This window comes from Harmonia axyridis, chromosome 3 (assembly GCF_914767665.1).
Source record: "Harmonia axyridis chromosome 3, icHarAxyr1.1, whole genome shotgun sequence".
Taxonomy (NCBI): Eukaryota; Metazoa; Arthropoda; class Insecta; order Coleoptera; family Coccinellidae; genus Harmonia; species Harmonia axyridis.
Genome location: NC_059503.1, coordinates 36,602,996 through 36,622,059, shown reverse-complemented (window position 1 = coordinate 36,622,059; position 19,064 = coordinate 36,602,996). Strand labels below are relative to the sequence as shown.

At 33.8% G+C, this 19,064-nt stretch overlaps 1 protein-coding gene across 1 annotated transcript in view; it reads right to left on the bottom strand.

Moving 5' to 3' along the window:
* Nucleotides 1-1,031: 1,031 nt before the first annotated feature.
* Nucleotides 1,032-19,064, bottom strand: part of LOC123674814 (T-box transcription factor TBX10-like) — a 39,983-nt gene continuing 21,950 nt past the window's right edge. Inside the window, exons 4-9 of the mRNA XM_045609903.1 lie at nt 18,665-18,895; nt 17,316-17,472; nt 15,132-15,287; nt 13,728-13,795; nt 5,585-5,661; nt 1,032-2,074 (exon numbers count right to left, since the gene is read on the bottom strand). Of these exons, the coding sequence (XP_045465859.1) occupies nt 1,731-2,074; nt 5,585-5,661; nt 13,728-13,795; nt 15,132-15,287; nt 17,316-17,472; nt 18,665-18,895 (1,033 nt within the window). The 3' untranslated portion in view covers nt 1,032-1,730. The remainder of the gene's footprint in view (nt 2,075-5,584; nt 5,662-13,727; nt 13,796-15,131; nt 15,288-17,315; nt 17,473-18,664; nt 18,896-19,064) is intronic.

Below are 19,064 nucleotides of genomic sequence, written 5' to 3'. Positions count from 1 at the left end.
ATATTATTATTATTTGAGTGGTCCAAGTTCATGGTTTTCTTATAAACACCCTGTACATTTTTGGTCCAAACCGCTAACAGTCTTACAATACTACGTATTTGCAGAATCGAAAAAGGAAAAAAAATATTCGGATGAAGTTTTTTCTGCTGAAAAATTTAAAAAAAGTGGGTCCTCATCGCCACCATTTTTTTCATAAGAATCCCATTAACTCATGAGCCGTTGAGTTTTTACCAAGGTTATGGCATATTGCTGAAATTGTCTTCAAAAAGCTACCTAATGATGCAATAATATACTGGATATGCCATTTGAAATAAGGAAGTAGTAATCTGTTTCCTTTACAGCTGGAAGTTGTGGAGATCTGAAAATATTTGAAGGAGAAAGTTCGTTGTCTCAAACCCACATATGCAAACTTTCAGCTGAAAATTATGATTAGTTTTCCATAAACGTCTAATAGGCCATCCCGATGAATTACCCTGTATAATAGATGAAATTTGCAATGCTTTTCGTTCATTATTTCCACGCACTAATAAAAAATTGAATTGTTCAAGGAAAAATATTTATATAACCATCCTGAAATATTCATAGTTAAAGTTTAATATTAAAATCTAAAAGTCTATAAAAAAGTCCATTCGTTCAATAGATCGTGCATTTCCTGTAACACGAAAATTGAACTCATAAGCTTTTTCGGATTGTCTCTGTATTTCCCAAATGACGACTCAACAGAATATTTGCTACACTGCATATTTGTCATTGTGTTCTTTTTGTCCTTTATAAATAATTTGTTTTGTACGGAATAATAAGAATTCTAGTGAATAAGTTATCTCTTATTATTATTATTATTAATGTAAGGGGCTTGTATGGTCTGTTTGGTTGAAATAAATGAATAAATAATGACAATTTCAGGCTTCGAGTGAGATTTCGTATCATTAGCGTCATCAAAGCTATTGAAAATTGAAGCAAAAACTTCAACTGCAAAGTTTTTTCATGCAGTATTTTTTAGGGTCAACTCAATAAAAGACATTTTTATCGAAATATAAATATTTATTTTCCTTGGAATTTTTTAAATGAATATTCTATAAGTCACTTTGGTATTAGTTGCATAGATAAATATATGGTACAAAGATTCATGACAAATTACATACAATACATATTGAATTTTTTATCTATAAATAAATAAAGGTTGAATATACATTTTATCTACAAGTACTCATTCGAAATATCTGTATTCGTAATCCAAACAAAGCTCAAGAGAATCGAATATATCGCTGATATGTATTAATTTATTCATGAATCAATCCTTATGGCCTATTGTCCCAACTGAACATCAACAGGTTTGGTTTTGAATGGGGACAGATTCATTTTATTCAAATAATAATAATACTATCAGTCAGAGTCTTTTAAAAGTCTGTTGACGTGCATGGAAATATGTCAGATATACATAACTTGACCGAGTTAATTCTTTGGATGATTGGAAGTTTATTTCGTTTCAGTAATTTATAATTCTCCCCGGTATTTTAAGATACATGAAGAACATAGGAATGAGCATTTAGTTTTCATACTTCAGTCGAGGCACTTTGGTTGAAGTATATCAGTATAGTTTTACGTTGTAGATTATACATTATGAATAGACTCAAAAACGATATAAATATCAAATTAGCACTTAAACTCAATGAAAGTACGTTGTTTAGAAATCCACATTTCTACATCCGAAATGCTCAAAACATCATATCTTATCTAGGGGTGAAATCGTAGGTATTCGGATGCAGAGGCGTACTCCTAAAATTTCCGTTATTCCCATAAAATCCTGAGTAGTTTCCGTACATTCCCCTGCCAAAGTTACCGGCTCTGAGGTTCTTATCATTGTTGTACATTGAATTGTAGTGAAGCAAATTGTGGGAGTGATAGACTGGACCGTAATGGCCTAATTCGCCAGAATAAGGCTGTGCGATAGCGCTAAGTAGGTTCGACTGGAATATCGAAGAATTCTGAGTCTGGTTCTGGTATCTGTTTTGGAACAGACTGGGATGGGTCAGCTGGTTCTCTTGGGCTTGTATGACCTCCTGGGATTCGTCGTCTGAAAACAAATGATGATTTTTAGATGAGAATCGATCAGTTGAAATATTACGTTTCATGAAACGAAATATTGAAAAAGGCACAATATTAAAATATTAGGCATTTGCAATTCTCAGATATTTTTTCTAGTAGATAAATATCGTGACTGCGATAACTTGAAAAAAAGCGCGCTTTATGTAATTAATAAAGCGGCGTTTTTGTATACTGAAAAACTTTGTGTTAGGTTAGACGATTTAATGATTGTGAATCTGGATATGTATATATGTATTGGGTGTCTAGTGGGGAAATCTCAGAATCCATTTGAGCTTAAAAAAAATGAAGGTACAGTTTCGGGCTCGATTTTTAAATGGCGAGAAATGAAACTTTCATAACTTCTTTATTTCTGGTACTATAAACATAAAACAAAAACATTCTACAGGCACTTTTTCCAGTATCGTCAAAAGTTTGATTTTCACTCTGTAAGTCAACCAGGTATCGATCTATGATCATCTGTGAACATAGAGATAATTAAATTATTCGGTGGCCACCAATGTCTCCGTATTTAGCACCGTTAGATTTTTTTCTTTTGGTCACATTCAAAAAGCAACATCTATTAATTTGAAAATGTTGAAAAAATCTAAAGGTGTTTAGTTTAATCCGGAGACCTTGGTAACACAAAATTTTAATTAGCTGAAGTTCACCAATTAGCAAAGATAGTTGACCTAGTTGACTTGCAGTGTGAAACTTAAACTTTTGACGATTTTATAGCTTGATAAGAAATTCATATGTCATGTTATTTATTTTTGAGAAGGGAAAAACAAGCGATTTTATTAGTTACAGAAATCTATGTGGATTACAACTTCAAAACTAATTGCAATAAAAATTTTTTTGCCTTAATGGATTCTACTGGAAAAGTGCTTGTAGATTTTTTTTTCATGCTTGTAGCACTAGTAATAGAGAAGTTATGAGAACTTTCCATTTAACTCCATTTTCTATTTTTCTCTTATACCTTGAAAACTGTTGAATTTACAGTTTGCGGTTTCCCCCAAATTAATTCTTTCGAAAATCGATCCCAAAAGGTGCCATTCTTTTCTTTCTAGCTCAAATGGTTTCTGAGATCCCCTCACTAGATAACGAATTTTGGACACCCGATATAGGTTGATTCCGGAGGAGACCGTCAGATTTTAGGAGTTTTCACTATTAAAGACAGTTTCCAAACAATGTGTGATTTATGGTTGGAGGTCTCAATTGAGACACAGTATGACTTGTCCGATTCGACCGTATTTACTTTAATTGATAATTTTGGTATGGTTCATTCAATTTTATTGAAATTTTCAGTGTAGTATAAAATCTATAAATGAGTAAATTCAATAATTCGAACGGTTTTTTCAAAATATAAAGGTGTTATTGTGATATTTTCAGATTAATTGAGCCGATTAGGAAACACTCTGTACCTTGCGTATTTAGGTGTTTTTAATTTAATATTCTGATTTAGGTAGTAAAGCTTATAGTCCAGGGATGCGGAGCTTTTCTCAAATTCTAAAATAGTATTTTCAAATTGGGTGGAAAGTTTGGGGAGACCAGTTCAACACAAGATGATATGAATGAGAATGAGTTAATAGGTATGTTCGTGATGATCCCAACCTCTCCATTCAAAAACATTCATGTCCCTGGAATGTGTGGAGATCATTGCTGAACCGCATTTTGAACGAAGATCAGCTGCACCCCTATAATATTTAATTGGAACAAAAATTGAAACCTCAAGATGGCATTCAGAGGCAAATTGATCTCCAGGAGAGGTGACATTCAGTGACCTCCCACTCACATCCCTGATTTGAAGGAATGTACATGTGAGGTTTTCTTAAACCTAAAATTTATGTTAGTAAACGAACTTCTCTGACCTAGTTAAAACAAAATATTCGCCATAACGGAGCTACTTGCGAATCCATAGTTAGATTAAATGAGTGTCGTAAACAAGAGCGGAGACATTTGGACAATATTATTTTTGAAAAATAAATTTCCAAATATGTGTATTTTCATAGTTGATGAAGATTTTTTTGACAAATGGTTTTTTTCCTTTTTTTTATAAACCTGCTTTCTAAACACCCTATAGTTTTCAAGAAATGCTTTTTGATTTCGACACACTTTGCTGTTTCGCCTTTAGAATTGATCCGTCTACCAATAGGTCTCAAATTCACTAAAAAATCTGAATTTATTCATTCTATAATCGGATTCAACATTTTCCTCGAACGATTTCAAAAATTTCTCATTAAAAATAATCCTGAATCTCCAGCAGGAGAACGCCACTGGATTCTGGAACCACTTCTGAACTCCAAGTAAACACGGAGGCAGAAGATACTCGTATATAAGAAAATACTTACTCATAGAGGAGGACGTTGTTTATAATTTTCGGATTACACATGGCCCCCAAATTCCACGAAAGCCATAAATTAATTCAGAGAAGTGAAATGATTTAGTTTATGCTAAGTGCCAGTGGCGTTTTATGGGCGAAAGTATTGACATAAATCCTCTCAGCCGTAAACAGTGGGATCTCTTGAAGATGCTTTATTAGAGGCGATCGAATAAGATTCAATCGTTTCAGAGTTAATAGGCTTCGAATGGCAGCCTTGTGGGAGCTCTTTATGGAGTGACGAAAAAGGGCGAATTGATATATTCGAGTACAAAGGATTGTTGTTAGATTAAATTATATGTGATGAGGAACTTTTGATACCGCTATCAGAAAAATAATGGTAAATTCATTACGCATCAGAGTTCAAATGTGAGGAACAAGGAAATGAATAATAAACCAAAACAATTAACGAGATTTTGAGCGCTCGTATATACATGCGCCTATTCGAGACCACAGAACTGTTGTTATATTTTATAATAAAAATATGAAATTCTGCAATAAGCTCTATACTTCCCACAATTATTCTACCTCTGAATGCACAATTTCAATCTCATCGAATTCCTATTTTTCAAAATATCATGAATACAATATTCCGATCGACCATATTTATGGAACCCATTGACAGATTTCCCCACCTCAAAGTTCAAGTACCTATCTAGGTTGTTTCATTATAGAGTTATCGTGTTTACGGAAGGCCAGTCGGACGGACGTACAGAATTGAGGTTGACCACGGATTTGCCATCACTAAGTCGCTCATCACACAAAATTTAAAAAAAGTCATCGTGACGAAATGATATACATAGCACTCACTTCAGGGAACGAGTGATCAAAAAGAGGTTACTGTTAACACATCCATGACTTTTGAAGAGGTATTTCGATTAAATGATGAAAATTGGTACAAACAACAGTTGGAATGCTATTTTCAATCATTCTTATCCGATAACACAGTATGAACAAAATATGAAAAACAGACATAGAAATAAGAAGAAATACCTATACGAAATAAAAATGCCAGTTTATATCATTCTATGTGATAAAACATAAATTAAAAGAAAAAAGAAGTAATAGTAGTTGTGTAGTTTCAAAAATAATTTTCGTGCAAAATGAAATTATTAAACTCACCTTTGATCAAGCAACTCGTGGGCGTCAATCTAGGTGCTTTTTGACGAGGTTGGCTAGTCTGGGAAATATCTGAAGATCTGCAACAGAAATAATGATTTTTGTATACACATATAGTATGTTTGATATGGATTTTCTGAGTAAACCGGCTTTTCATAAAATATATAAAAATTACTATGTTCTAAAATTTCTAGGGGGCATAAATTGTAGTTACGAGTAGATATATCAAAAGAACTTCTCTAATGGGTGTGAACAATGCTTCCTCGTTTTTACTGGCTGAAATCTCTTGCAATTACTTGCCCTACATGAATCTGTATGCATTTTTATGTAAAAAATATTAAAACATTTCAATGATAAATTATTAAATAGTTGTTATTGATATATAATATATGATTTCTTATTTTTTGCATGAACGGCACTCCATACGAGAAACTAAATGGGAATATTTTTGTCACAAATTGAATGAGCAATTCAGAAATGATTTTTTTTTAAATATTCAAAAAGTTGTACCATTTTTTCCATTCAAGAAATTAAGAGAAATTGATAAACTTCAACACCCCTTATCTTGGAATACGAAGCATTTACGAACTAATGTTATATGGCAACATATCATTATTATTGCATGTGGAATCACTTCCTGAAGATTGCCGCACATATTCACTAACAAAATCACTCATCAAAATCAAAACAGTAGAATTCGATATATTGAGGTCGGGTGTTTATGTGCGCTAAATGTCATAAAGAAGGCTGACGGCTGTTACTTGAATTTGCAGGCACAGACCGACATTTGAAAAATATGAATATTTGAAATGAATAAGGCAATGTTTTCTTTAAGAAAAACTCTCCCATACAATATTCTATAAAGGTACTCCGAATAGTATTAGCATAGTATAAGGAAAGGATAGTAAGCCAACCGCCGTTTGACGGCAAGGAAATAGTCACCAGGGGTCGCTACTGTAGTTGGATTTGGAGAAGTAACTCGATAATAGATGGCACTGAATCATGAGCTATAGATGGCGCAGAAATAATGCGATAATTCATTCAGTGGCGTGGTTGAAAAGGGGTCGCATTACATTGCCAACAATTTTTATGTTATTATTAAGTTATCACAAATACACGCCACTGGCGTAAATGCTTATTACAGAGCAGAAAAAATATCAAAATATAGAAATCTTCTGACCACTCTATTTCAAATATTTTAGTTCTTCAAAATAACACCGATTTTTTCAGAGGGTTCCACTTTACGGACCAATTTTTGACAGTAAAATTCGAGTAAAACGTGAGTACAACTAGATGGCGCTCAACATCAACAAAATCGAAAAAAGCACTACACTGGCTTACTATCCTTTACTTATACTATGGTATTAGATACCCAACGTATTTGGTATCTATCCAATTTCAGGATTTTCGATAAATCTATGAGATGCGAGTTTAACTACCCAAGAAAGCCATTTCGAACCTGAAGAGTTACGAATGGAATGACATATAAGAGTCTAATAATGCAATATCTGTGTATTCCTTTACCAAATTTCATGTAAATCCATCAGATTCATTTTAAAGAACATTTTTCAAGAATGGGACGACGTTTCTGATATGCCCTAGAAAATATGGTCCAGAGTTGCTAGTGAATATTAATAAACTTACATAATATATAAAAAAATTTTAGTGGTTTAAAGCTTAGTGTTTTCCTCAAATGATTAAAAACAGCCCATTGTACTTGGTATAGGTACAATGAGAATTTCTTTTAGCTTGATCACCCAATTAGGCATACCAACCATAAAAACGCAAGAATTTCAATTCCTCCAAAAACACGACGTCAATTTGCCTCGTTACACATAGGACCAGATTCTAACCATAGAAAAAAAGCCTAAAAATCCCCAATTCCTCCGAAATAACCCACGAGCAATTCCAGAATCGCCTTAAGGTTGCCATTACCCTCGGCGTTTCTATTTCCGTAACTGCCACCGCAGGCTGAATTAATAGCCAGAAAATATTCGGCGACATCCATCTCGAAGGCGCTGTCTCCCCTTACAAATGAACGGGAATATCTAAAATACAGACTGGCAATTAGTAGTAGTTGGCCCTGGAATGAGCTGAGTGTGCGTGTGTCGTCTACCGGTCGCCCCTGAAGGACCATTAAAAAATGATCAGCGAAATAGGCGAAAGCGGGGAGAGAGAAATGTCATATGTCAGTGTCATATTGAGTCATTATCACTGTCCTAAATGGTTCTGTAACAGATATTCGAAACTGTTGTTGTTTTTTCTTTGTCAATAAAATTCCTAGGAATTGATGGTATTTGAGGATTGGAAATTGTGAATGGAAATTAGGAACCTTGCTTTTCAAGTTGTTAGTCATTCCACGAAATCTTTTGTCCACACCGTGGTATACTCATTACTGATTACTGTTAAGGGATTAACTTGCACTGCGAAATTAAGGTCTATTGCACCCTCCATCAAAGCTGTTCTCAGCACTGCATCATCTACAGTTATACTACAGAGTTCTAATGAACTTCACTATCTGGAATGGCTTCAAGGAAATTTCTCATTCAACGCATTTTATGTTGGCAGGGATCTACATACTGTCTTCAGCCTTCCACTCTCTGAAGTTACCAACCACAGTTTTGGGCAAAATATCGAGTGAATTGCCTAAAAATTCTCGGCTGGAAAATCCGAATTCTTCTAATTCAGATATCTAATACCTACCTATCTATGAGGACGCTCCTAGTGCGGAATTGAAACGCCTTGAATTAGATGAAAACTTTCAGTATGTTCCTCAGAGTAATAAACATAGATAGAGGGAGCATTTTCAGTAAGCTAATTTTGTCCCCAACATGAACTATCAAATTTGACATGAAACGCGCGGAATGATAACATATCAGTGATACGATATTTCACTCAATTCGCGAGTTTCTCCACAAAGAATGCACTTCTTATGTCCCATAGTGAATCAACGTTTCATATTAACTCAAAATATATTGAAATAAATAACTGGGAGGTAGGCCCCCGCATTCAGAAATCCTTACAAGAAAACATTTTGATGTCAAAAAGTAGGTCTTGTTTCATTTACTGACTTTACGCCCCTAGAATTTGACGCCCTGGCAAAATGTCCGATTTGTCGGTCCTGGCGGTGGCCCTACGCCACTGAGCCTTTCACACATTGTTACCTTCAACAAAGAACGACTAAAATTGATTTCTCATCAACCATCAAATTGTGACCAATACGCTTAAGTAAATATGTTTGCTCACAATACAAGAATACAAGAGCAATGATATTCGGTCAAAAGAAGAACTTGAAAATAGAACGCACCTCAATCAAAAAGCCAGAAACGTCTAAACACACTTCAAAGTTGTCAAGCAAACTTTAAACACCTATAACTCAGCCCAACGAACTGGTCGACAGTGTTTACGATCGAATTATCCGAAATTATTAGAAGAAAAGACAAGCGTTCTTATTTATATCGACTTTTATTATTTTCAACTAGTGCTGCGGCACAGAGTTATCGCCTTCCTCGACTTCTGTTTGTTATTAAACCAAAGATATGGAGACAGATCGGGAGATTTAGGGGTTCCTTAAGCGAGGTTAATTGTTTCGCCTTACATTTATGAAATGCTGCAAGTATTTTTCGGTTGTTACCGGATCGAATGACACGGGTCTAAACTAAATGAACGTGCTCGTTTATTTTCGTTTCGGATCTGATGCACATCTAGCAATCTAACTTCATTCTTTCAGCAGATTCGCAATTCATTTTTAGGTAGATACTGTTGGCAAACTATTGCCAGTGGCGGTTCGTGAAATTGCAATATCGGTTGTCTGCATGATTTTTCTTTGTATCAAATAACATGGTTGAATATTTTCTACAAAAATAACTCCTAAAGCCGACGAAGTTTTCGACGGATTCAGGGGGGATTTGTCATATAAAAATACAATTATGCTACTATGAAATTGTTCCGAAGCAATAAAAACATCTGGCTTCAAAATTTCCGATTGAGAAACAGTTTTCTCAAACACCAATCTGTGTTATTATCATTCACGTGTTTGATTGAGCGAAGTTATGGCTGATTTGAAAAATTATTAAATTATATGAAATAGATTTAGAAACAGCCGACGAAATGATCCTTGAATGTGAATTTGAGATGTGGAAGAAGGACTTATCGAGAATTCCCGATTCAAAACTTACATAGCTCGATATCGGTATCTATTTTCGAAATTTGATGTGCAGTTGTGTCCTATATAATATCTATATATATTACTTGAAATATTTTGTACGTTACCACGCCGGAAACAACTAATTCTAAGCCCAAGAAACCGAAAAAGTATAAAAGCACAATGGTAAATGAGAGCCTGAATGAGCTCTCTTTGTTGAATATTTATTGTTATTTTGAATTAGATATTGAGAATTTTAGATATCCTTGAAATTATTTATTTGTATTATCTTTAGTACCTTTTTACTTCGACCATAAGTTCAATTCCAGATTATATACTTGTGGAATAAATTAAAGGATCAAAATAAAATTCGAAATTTCTAGCGGTTTTTCAAATGTCTGTATTTTTGATAACAATGGTTGTATCTCAATTTGAAAAAAACCTTTTTGAAGCTTGAAGCTTATAGTTTAGAGATCTCATAATGAGAAAATTTTTCAAGCAACGTGTACCGCTCAATCCTAATGAATACAGTGTCTAAAATTTCTGCAAAATTTTTTCAGTTTTTATTTTTGGCCTACAGACTTGGAAATTTTTTTTCAACTTAACCACTATATGGATGAGATAACTTGTTCATTTAGCTTCAATATCCTTTTTTCAAAATTCCGATATGAGAATGTCTCTCTGAAATATCGAACTTTGAATTGAAAAGGACCTTTTTGTCTTTAACCATCAATATCTCACCAATCAATGTTTGCACAGAAAATTTAGGGGATGTTTTGAAATCTTGAATTAATTCTCTACAAGAAGTTGCTATGGTATTTTCGGAAAAAAATTCTCTTCGTTCTCTACATTAATTTGAAAAGTTGATTAAAAAGGGCTTTTGGAGGCTTTTTGGATAATCAAGCGCTGATTTTTTCAAATTGAGATACGATCATTGTTATCGAAAATACAGCCATTTGAAAAACCGCTAAAAATTTTAATTTGAGAATAAATTTTTCATATTTAAATATTTTTCAAACCTACAACCTACAGTAAATGTAATTTTATATTTGCCCACTTATCACATCTCAATCTTATCAATAAGTTTTTTTCAATATTCTGCTGGAATTTTCTATGGTTCTGATGAGGCCATCGACCCGAAATTATGCACAAAACTTGAAACTGTTATTCTTAATATATACACGCATTAGTTAATTTTCACTAAAATATCGGATATTTATTTTCGAATATTCTTCTTGAATATGCTATGGTTCAAATGAGGTGAAAATTGAAATTTTCATTTCATGACAATATCCAAAATCTTATTTCTTGTCGCCTTTGTAGGCATGGAAATCAATAAGCAGAGTATCACTTTTCGAGCAACATGGAAAATAAAACATTTCATAAGTTGTATTTACTATTATTATTAATTATTATATTATTAATCATTATTTACATATACACTTCCATAGCAACCGACCATTCCAACGATTGCGATTTGTATCGAATTTTGTTTTAATTTATCACGGTAGGAAAAATTAAAAAATTGTGGAAATTGTAATAATTTCCCTCATATATCATTATAAACAATCGGAGAAAAAATTATATGTTCAACTCGGCCGCCTTAGCTGAATTCCTAGCTTCGATCCGTTCGGGTAAGAACTATCATTCCTGAATTTTTTCTAGTTCTTGTCATGCGATCAACAGAAGAATGTTATTTCACATCTGCGTGCAAATTTTCATTTCAATCGAATGTGCCATTTTAAAATTAACAGGGAGTATATATCTAGTATTTATAATACAAGTTTAGAAGGCATTGAAATTCTTCCACGACTTCAACATTCAAAAATGAGCTCGAAGTGACGAGTTTTTTCGAGAACAAATGTTAGAATGACTCTTCTGTACGAGTATTATTCATTATTTTCTCTAATTCACTGAATTTTTATTGAAATTAATCGAATATTTCCATGCGTTTAGTGATTTTTGAATTGAAAAATGTTGATTGGCAGAACTGTTTTCTATTTGAAAATTGAACTGATTATACAGGGTGTATATGAATAGTTGCAAAAAAATTTAGGGGGCGATTCCTTGTCAAAAAATAGGGTGGGTCTTCCATATAAGGAAGTGAGCCTCCCCCTGCTTAGTAACAGTCCCTTAATGATGGCGCCCGAAAAGTAGTTTTTAATTTGTGAAAAGTTTATAATTGTTTGTTTTTGTTACATTTATTTCATATTAGTACCAGTTGTCAATGAAAGAATCATTTTGACATCCGCTTATTTGATAAATTTTAGTTCGAGAATAATTCCAGCCTCCACAACTCAAGCGTATCATCTGTTGATAATTTTTTTTCTCAAAAACCACAACTTTTAGCGAAAATTACAAAAGACCTCATTTGTTAAGAATTGATCAGTCTCTCCAAAATAAATTTTCTTATCGTCTAATATGAATAAAGAAATAGTTATTGCGAAACACGTTTGGGGGGTAGCTTTTTGTCCCATGGAATCATAGAGGAACACCACCGAATTTTTTTAATTTCTTCTCGCCCGTATAAAATGTCAGCTTCTTTTCATTTTTGTGAATTTCTTGGTTTTCAAGAAAAAAATTGAGAACTAATTTTTGGCGCCATATTCAGGGGGCTGTAAACGAGGCTGTAAATGAGAAGGGGGAGCCCAAAAAAAGTTTATATGAAAAACCCACCCTATTTTTCGACAAGGAATCACCCCCTAAATTTCTTCGCAACTATTCATCCTATATACCCTGTAGATAAATCCGTGACAGAAGAGTTCCGAGAACCAATATATTATAATGAAGTAAAACCATTGAATCTGTGTGAAACTGAAATATTCCCGAGCAATTTTATTCTACAAGGTATGGTAGAATGAACGGATTAATATTAATTAAAGAAACAAAATATCTAATAGTCACTGAGCCTCTAGCTAGATTTTGACCATTAACGAACTAAAAGAGGCTATTCGAAATCCGAACATAAAAAATTTAATATTTCTAAGTTTTTTTGTTCAGTTTTTTTTGTCATTTTTGAAATGACCACTAATTCGTCATCAGCGAGTTGAGCCTTGATCAAAATTAGAAAATTTCAGAAAATGTGACGAAAGGATAATGATCCGTTCAGAAAAAATCGCTCAAAATATGAAATATGCTTCTCATTCCGTAGTCTCGTAAATTCTGCAGTTGGACTAAACAAAAACGATTATTCTCGATGCAAATAAATCGCAGTTTATTGGACTTATCAGAAGTGGATGGATATCATATTGATGCCATCAAATATTTATCCGAAGCACTTCAGTTACATACGTGTTTATTTCTTCTGGTTTAAATTTAAATTCGTGCAGTGAGTTATGTTACAAAACTTCGGGTGATGTGCTGGGAAAACAAATAATTTTCTGATGGGTTGAATGCTTCGTTGAGATTGTGAAAATTCACAGAAACATTGTTCACTGAAAATCGGAAATATCGCATGCAAATTTTATAACTGTATTTTAGCTATTTCATTTATTATGGAACTTTTTACATACTTTTAATCACACAATGGGAGACTATTTCTGAATCACAGAAATTGTACATTGAGGCACTAGCATTTCGGTAACTCTTCATGGGTCTTCCCATCTTCCCTTGCAATAATTTGCAAGTTGACTTTTTCATCGAATCTGAAGATATTGATTCGTTATAGGGAAATATCTAAACTTAATTAATTCATTTCTCATAATCATTTTGGGCGTGTTCAATCAAAGAAGGTTTCTCTCTTCAATCCCTAGGATTTAGGATTTATTATTGAAAATAATAACCTGTTTAATTCTTCGAAAACAAAACCATCAAAATGTTAAAATCTCTTATTTTCGGTTTCAGTAGGTATGTGTGTATAACCAATCTTGACATCCTATATTTCTTTTTCGATAGTTTAATGCTTAATGTGCGAAGCAATAATTGATCGGTTATGTTTTTGATCAATTATGTATATTAAACGAGGGTAAAAATACAAAATTAGAAAATTTTATAGTTACTTACGATTCTTCTGGGTCGCAGTCTCTGAATCCCTTAGCGAAAGGATTACTTGCAATTTTTAATTGAGTTATCTGAAATAGGAGAAAATCTAAGGATATGCCAAATTTAATTGATGTGATGCTTATTGAATAAAATCTAATTCTTATATAAAGGGTGTTTCAAAAAAAGGTAATTCCGTCTTTGGGATAGGTAGAAAATTGAAAATAATTGGGGTTTGCTTGGTAAAAAATTTTCTTAACTCCATCCGTATTCAAGATAAAGGACATTGAAGAAAACTATTTATATGAATTTGTTTTCATATATCTGATTCTGATAGAAGGCACTAGTTACACAGTTTATATCAAGTGGTATTGAACATAACTTTTCAGAAGTTAAATTTATAAATAAAAATTTCAAGTGAACTTAAACATCATTCAATTTTACTGACAAGGTACTCTTAGTGAAACTCGATATAATGTACCGTTTTCCGAATATTTTGATTTGAAAATGATGAAGTAATAACCGATGCTGGTATGAAGTAATGATAAAGTTACTAATTGAATAAGAAATCACAAATAAATTAAAATAAAGACTAAGAATATACAAAAAAAATCAATAAGAGTAGATAAGAAAGAATTCTTTATTCTTCTTAACGGTTGGGGTTCAGCTATGAGGGCATCAAAGTGACATTGAATTCTGTCTTCCAATTCTTGATGTGAATTAATCACTGTAGCATAGACTTTTTCCTTAAGATACGACCAAACTTTGTAGTCCAAAGAATCAAAATCGTATGACCGAGGAGGTTAATGAATCAGAGCTTTTCTGCACCTCTACCAATCCATCGATTCGGAAAATTTTAACATGTATCCGTTTTATCAATCTCATTCACATAATCCATACTAATTAATAACTTCATCATTATTCCATATATATTTTATACTAGCATCGTTTATTACTTCATAATTTTCAAATAAAAAAAAATTTGATTAAAAATCTAAACCTAAAATGTAATAAATGTGTAATTTTTTTTCAACGCCCTTTATCTTGGATACGGATGGTGTTACGAAAATTTTTAATTAAGTAAACCCCAATTATTTTTCAGTTTTCTACCTATCCTAGAGACGGGGTTTACTTTTTGATGAAACACCCTGTATGTAAAAGCTCCTGATAGACCGCAGAATTCAATTGATTTTCGCCAAACGTAAAAAAATGGTTTTAGTCAGCTGCCAATGCTTTCATAATGTAGAAGGCAAATTTCGAAAGGCTGATACCACTAATAGAGGAAAGTATTTTAACCAGAAACATGAAATTATTTTCTTATGTTTGGCTTAAAATTTGCTCCTTTAATTCTTTCTCATAAATTCAGTTACACTTTCTATAATTTGCCAATTGGTGTTATTTCTGTACTAAGCTAATATAACTACATACCCTGTGGTTTTGATAGGCTGTAACAGCGGTGAACGTCGTTTCCGGAAACACAAATGTTTTGAAGTTTTCGCCGGTCTGTTCGTTCTGTTTGCCCTTGGGCGGAAGATATACCACGTGGAATCTCGGTTGGTATCTATGCATCGAATTCAAAATTATCTGAAAACAACGGTAACAATTCCACCAAAATGTTATAGTACCGAAGGTGCATGCACTATACATATAAGCATATATACACCCGGGCAAATGAGAGGATCGACCAAATGGTCCAAGAGAAAATGAACTACAAATTTCGTTGAGATTTTGTCAATTTCCCTCATCTTGCCTGTGTGTATATTTTCTACCTTTGAAGGCAATTGGTTAATCAAAATAAAATTCAAATAATGCTGTATTATTATAAATAATAATTAAAAAATGCGACCTATAGTTCTATCCAAAAAATACTTTTCTGGAAGGCATCTTGCATTAGCGTCATCAACTTTTGAAGTTTTGAAAATATCTATGTTCTTTTTGCTAGGTATGTTAGCAGCACTCGTGCTAGGATACTTCTTCCAAGATCTCCACGAAATCATTTTAGATTTTCACCTTTGTCAGCCGCGCCCAATACCATGTCGTCGTAGCCCCATAGGATAGTGCGACGAACATTTGAGAATTTATTAGATTTTCATTTCTATTTAAAGATTTAACCCTGAATTTCACCTATTTCACCCACAACGGTTTTTTCCTATACTGCGTTTTGACGTTCGTCAACATCAACAATTAAAAATTACTCTTTACAAGCTCATTTTAAAATTAGTTCATTTAAAATTTGTCCTTTCGTGACCCGTTTTTGAATTTTAGACTCATGGAAGAATATCAGTAACTACTGCACTTGTATTATAAACAACTATTCCTAATCGACTCGAATAATAAATTGTCTAGCTTTGTGGGAAATTGATTAAACATGTAATGAACCGCTAGCTCTCCCACAATAACAAATTGATTTATGTCAAATATGCACTGTGTTATTCTATAACTTGTTTCCATTGTGAAGGTAATATCATTATGCCTTTTTCCATATAAGCCCTCTTCCCTATTGGCCAAAAATTGAGACACTCGATTTTCATAAGTCTCTGTTGGAGCGAATTTTTCATCAGCAAAATTGTTCGCCATGTACAGGAACATATAGTAATTATTTGGTGCCAGATCCGCACTATAAGGGAATACACAAGAACCTCCCAACCAAGCTCCAGGAGCTTCTGGCGAGTCATTATCGATTTGTGGGCCGTTTCTGAGCGATTTCTTCCTTCAAACGGTCCAATTTTTGACAGTTCAGTTCCGAGTTAACAGTTGTGCCATAGGGGAGCAGTTCATAGATGATTCCTTGCCAATCTCACCAAACAAAGCAAAACCTTCCTGGCCGTCAATCCTACTTGCCCAACGTTTCCGCTGGCTCACCGCGTTTCCAACACGATCGTTTTCGCTTGACGTTGTCGTAAGTGATCACCAGTAACCAACCGCTCAAAAATTTGTCGATTATGTTGCGATTCAGCAACGATTGGCAGATAGAAATTCGGTTCATGAGTTTTTTTGAGTTAACTCTTATTATACCCATACATCGAGATTTTTTTCTTGAGACCAGCTTTATACGAATAGTTCCAAATGTTTTTTTGTGCAATATTCAGCTCTAGGGCAATTGAAACATTGCTTAACTTACCTGACGGTCGGACTCGACAATGTAAAGGTCAATTGTCGAAAATCATGTATTTAATCGACATTTACGAAAATTGACCTATCAATGATATCCTAATTAAAAAAAATTGAAAAAATTGCGCGTGATTGCCCTGTTATTTTCAGCTTCCTGGGATTTTCACCTTTATCGAAGAAAATCTGTAAAATATAGCGTATTTTCTGTTTGCTAGTGTCCTTCTTTGATGCGCGCTCAAATTAAACTGAGTCAACTAATCACCAAACTGCCAGAAAAGTTTTTATAGTAAGAAATCTTATCATTCTACCGCCATCTAGTAGAGTCCGATCGGACTCATAGAATGCGAGATACAGATAACTAAAACCATATATTAGAAAAATAATGATTTTTTTACTACACCTATGTTATTTGAACATTGTCTAGCTTTGTGTTAAATAAACCGCTAGCAATACTGAAACACCATGCAATTGAGATGGTGTGTATTTTAATGCATTACTCACATGGCCATTGTCGTCTAATTGGTTGTTCGTCAGTTTTAGCTTATCGAAGGAGATGGTCTGCTTCATCCACTGTGCTCCAGTAGCTGGGCTATCAGGGTGGACGTGTATCCTAGGAGGCGAAACTGGGTCTGCCTTGCCAGCCACCACCCAGCTGGAGCTGAAACATACACGTGTTATGTGAAAGGAATGAGAAAACTAGAGACTAGCAAACCACTTGCAACTTTATTGTAAATGCTTTCAGCAAAAATACTTCGAGAAACAAAAAGATCAGTAAAATTCAGCGAATAATTATTAAATATTGAACGATTAAACGAAAGAACCGTCTACATCTAACTTAAATTTTGAAGTGTATTCTGTAAATATTTCTTTTCGGCAACCGTCCGGGAAGTGCTCTCTTCCCGGACGCTTTTTCTCTGAGAAAATAGCATTTCCCGGCCTAGTCCGGAAAGTACGTACTTCCCGGACTAGGCCGGAAAAGAATCATAGAATCCATAGCAACCGAGATAACGGCTGACAGTTCATCTGAAATTAGTTGTCAAAAATTTGCATGTTTTTTGATCGCAATCGCAATAAAATATGGAAAGCAGCAGCGATAGTGTTATTTTACATGGTTGCCGAAAAAATATAGTACGCAACACGCCCGAAAATGGTTTTTTTGGACTCACAGACTTCCAGGTCTCGCTTACGCTCGTCCTGGAATTTTGTCTATTCGTCCAAAAAAACCCTATTTTCCGGACTTGTTACGTAAATTACTATTTCAGTCGACATTACAGCTATGGAAAGCAGTGTTCACAAATTTCCGACTTTGAGAATAAGATGTTGTATTGGTCGGTGAGATCATGTTCGGTGAGTGCGCACTTGCCGTGAGGACAGTATATATCTTCAAAGAAGTAGATTTGAAGAATGCTTGAAGGTACACTTTCTGAGCCTGATATTTTTTACAGAAAGTTGATAACCATGTCTGGTTATCAATTCATTGTCATGAAACATGAATCCATGTTTGCTATAGAAAATCCAACTTTTACGGGATCCTTTCAGTATTAGCAATTTCAGATTACCTAATTCTAATAAAAGATGTTGACAGTATTTATAATTCGTTATATTCGTTTTCAATTAAACTCATTGAATCGTTATTGATATACTTTCTGTGTCTATATTATGCTCAAGGACCATAAAGTATTTAAATGTACTCAACAATTATATTGGCAAGTCAGCATTGAAATGAGAGATGTGCATATAAATATTGTTTCAAATTAAGCATTTATTCTAGATTTTTAGTCGCATCAATATAGATATTTCGATCGACAACAGGCTTTTTGTATATTAGCGTAAATTCGAAAGGTCTTCACCTGTGGAATGCATATCTGTATCTTTTGTCGTCCACTGGTATGAAGTCCATCATCAGCATGTAGTCTGAGTGTAGATCTAATCCACACAATTTAACTTGGAAAGTGGGAAACATCCTACGCCCCGCTTTGGTCACTATCATTTCAGTACCTAAGGCATGGAACTCGTCCCAAAGATGCTTCATCTCAAGTATGGCTGTTGCATTATTCAACACTGGAGAAATAGAAGACATACTGGAAATAAAAGACGATAATTCCGTTACTGCAAGTTGTTTGAGAATTATGTGATCTAACATCCAGACGTGATTTTTGATTCCTAGTTTTTCGAAAATACACTGCGCAAAAAAATTAACGCACATTATGGAAATCTCAAATTTATTCTACAAATGAGGGTGTTCTCAAT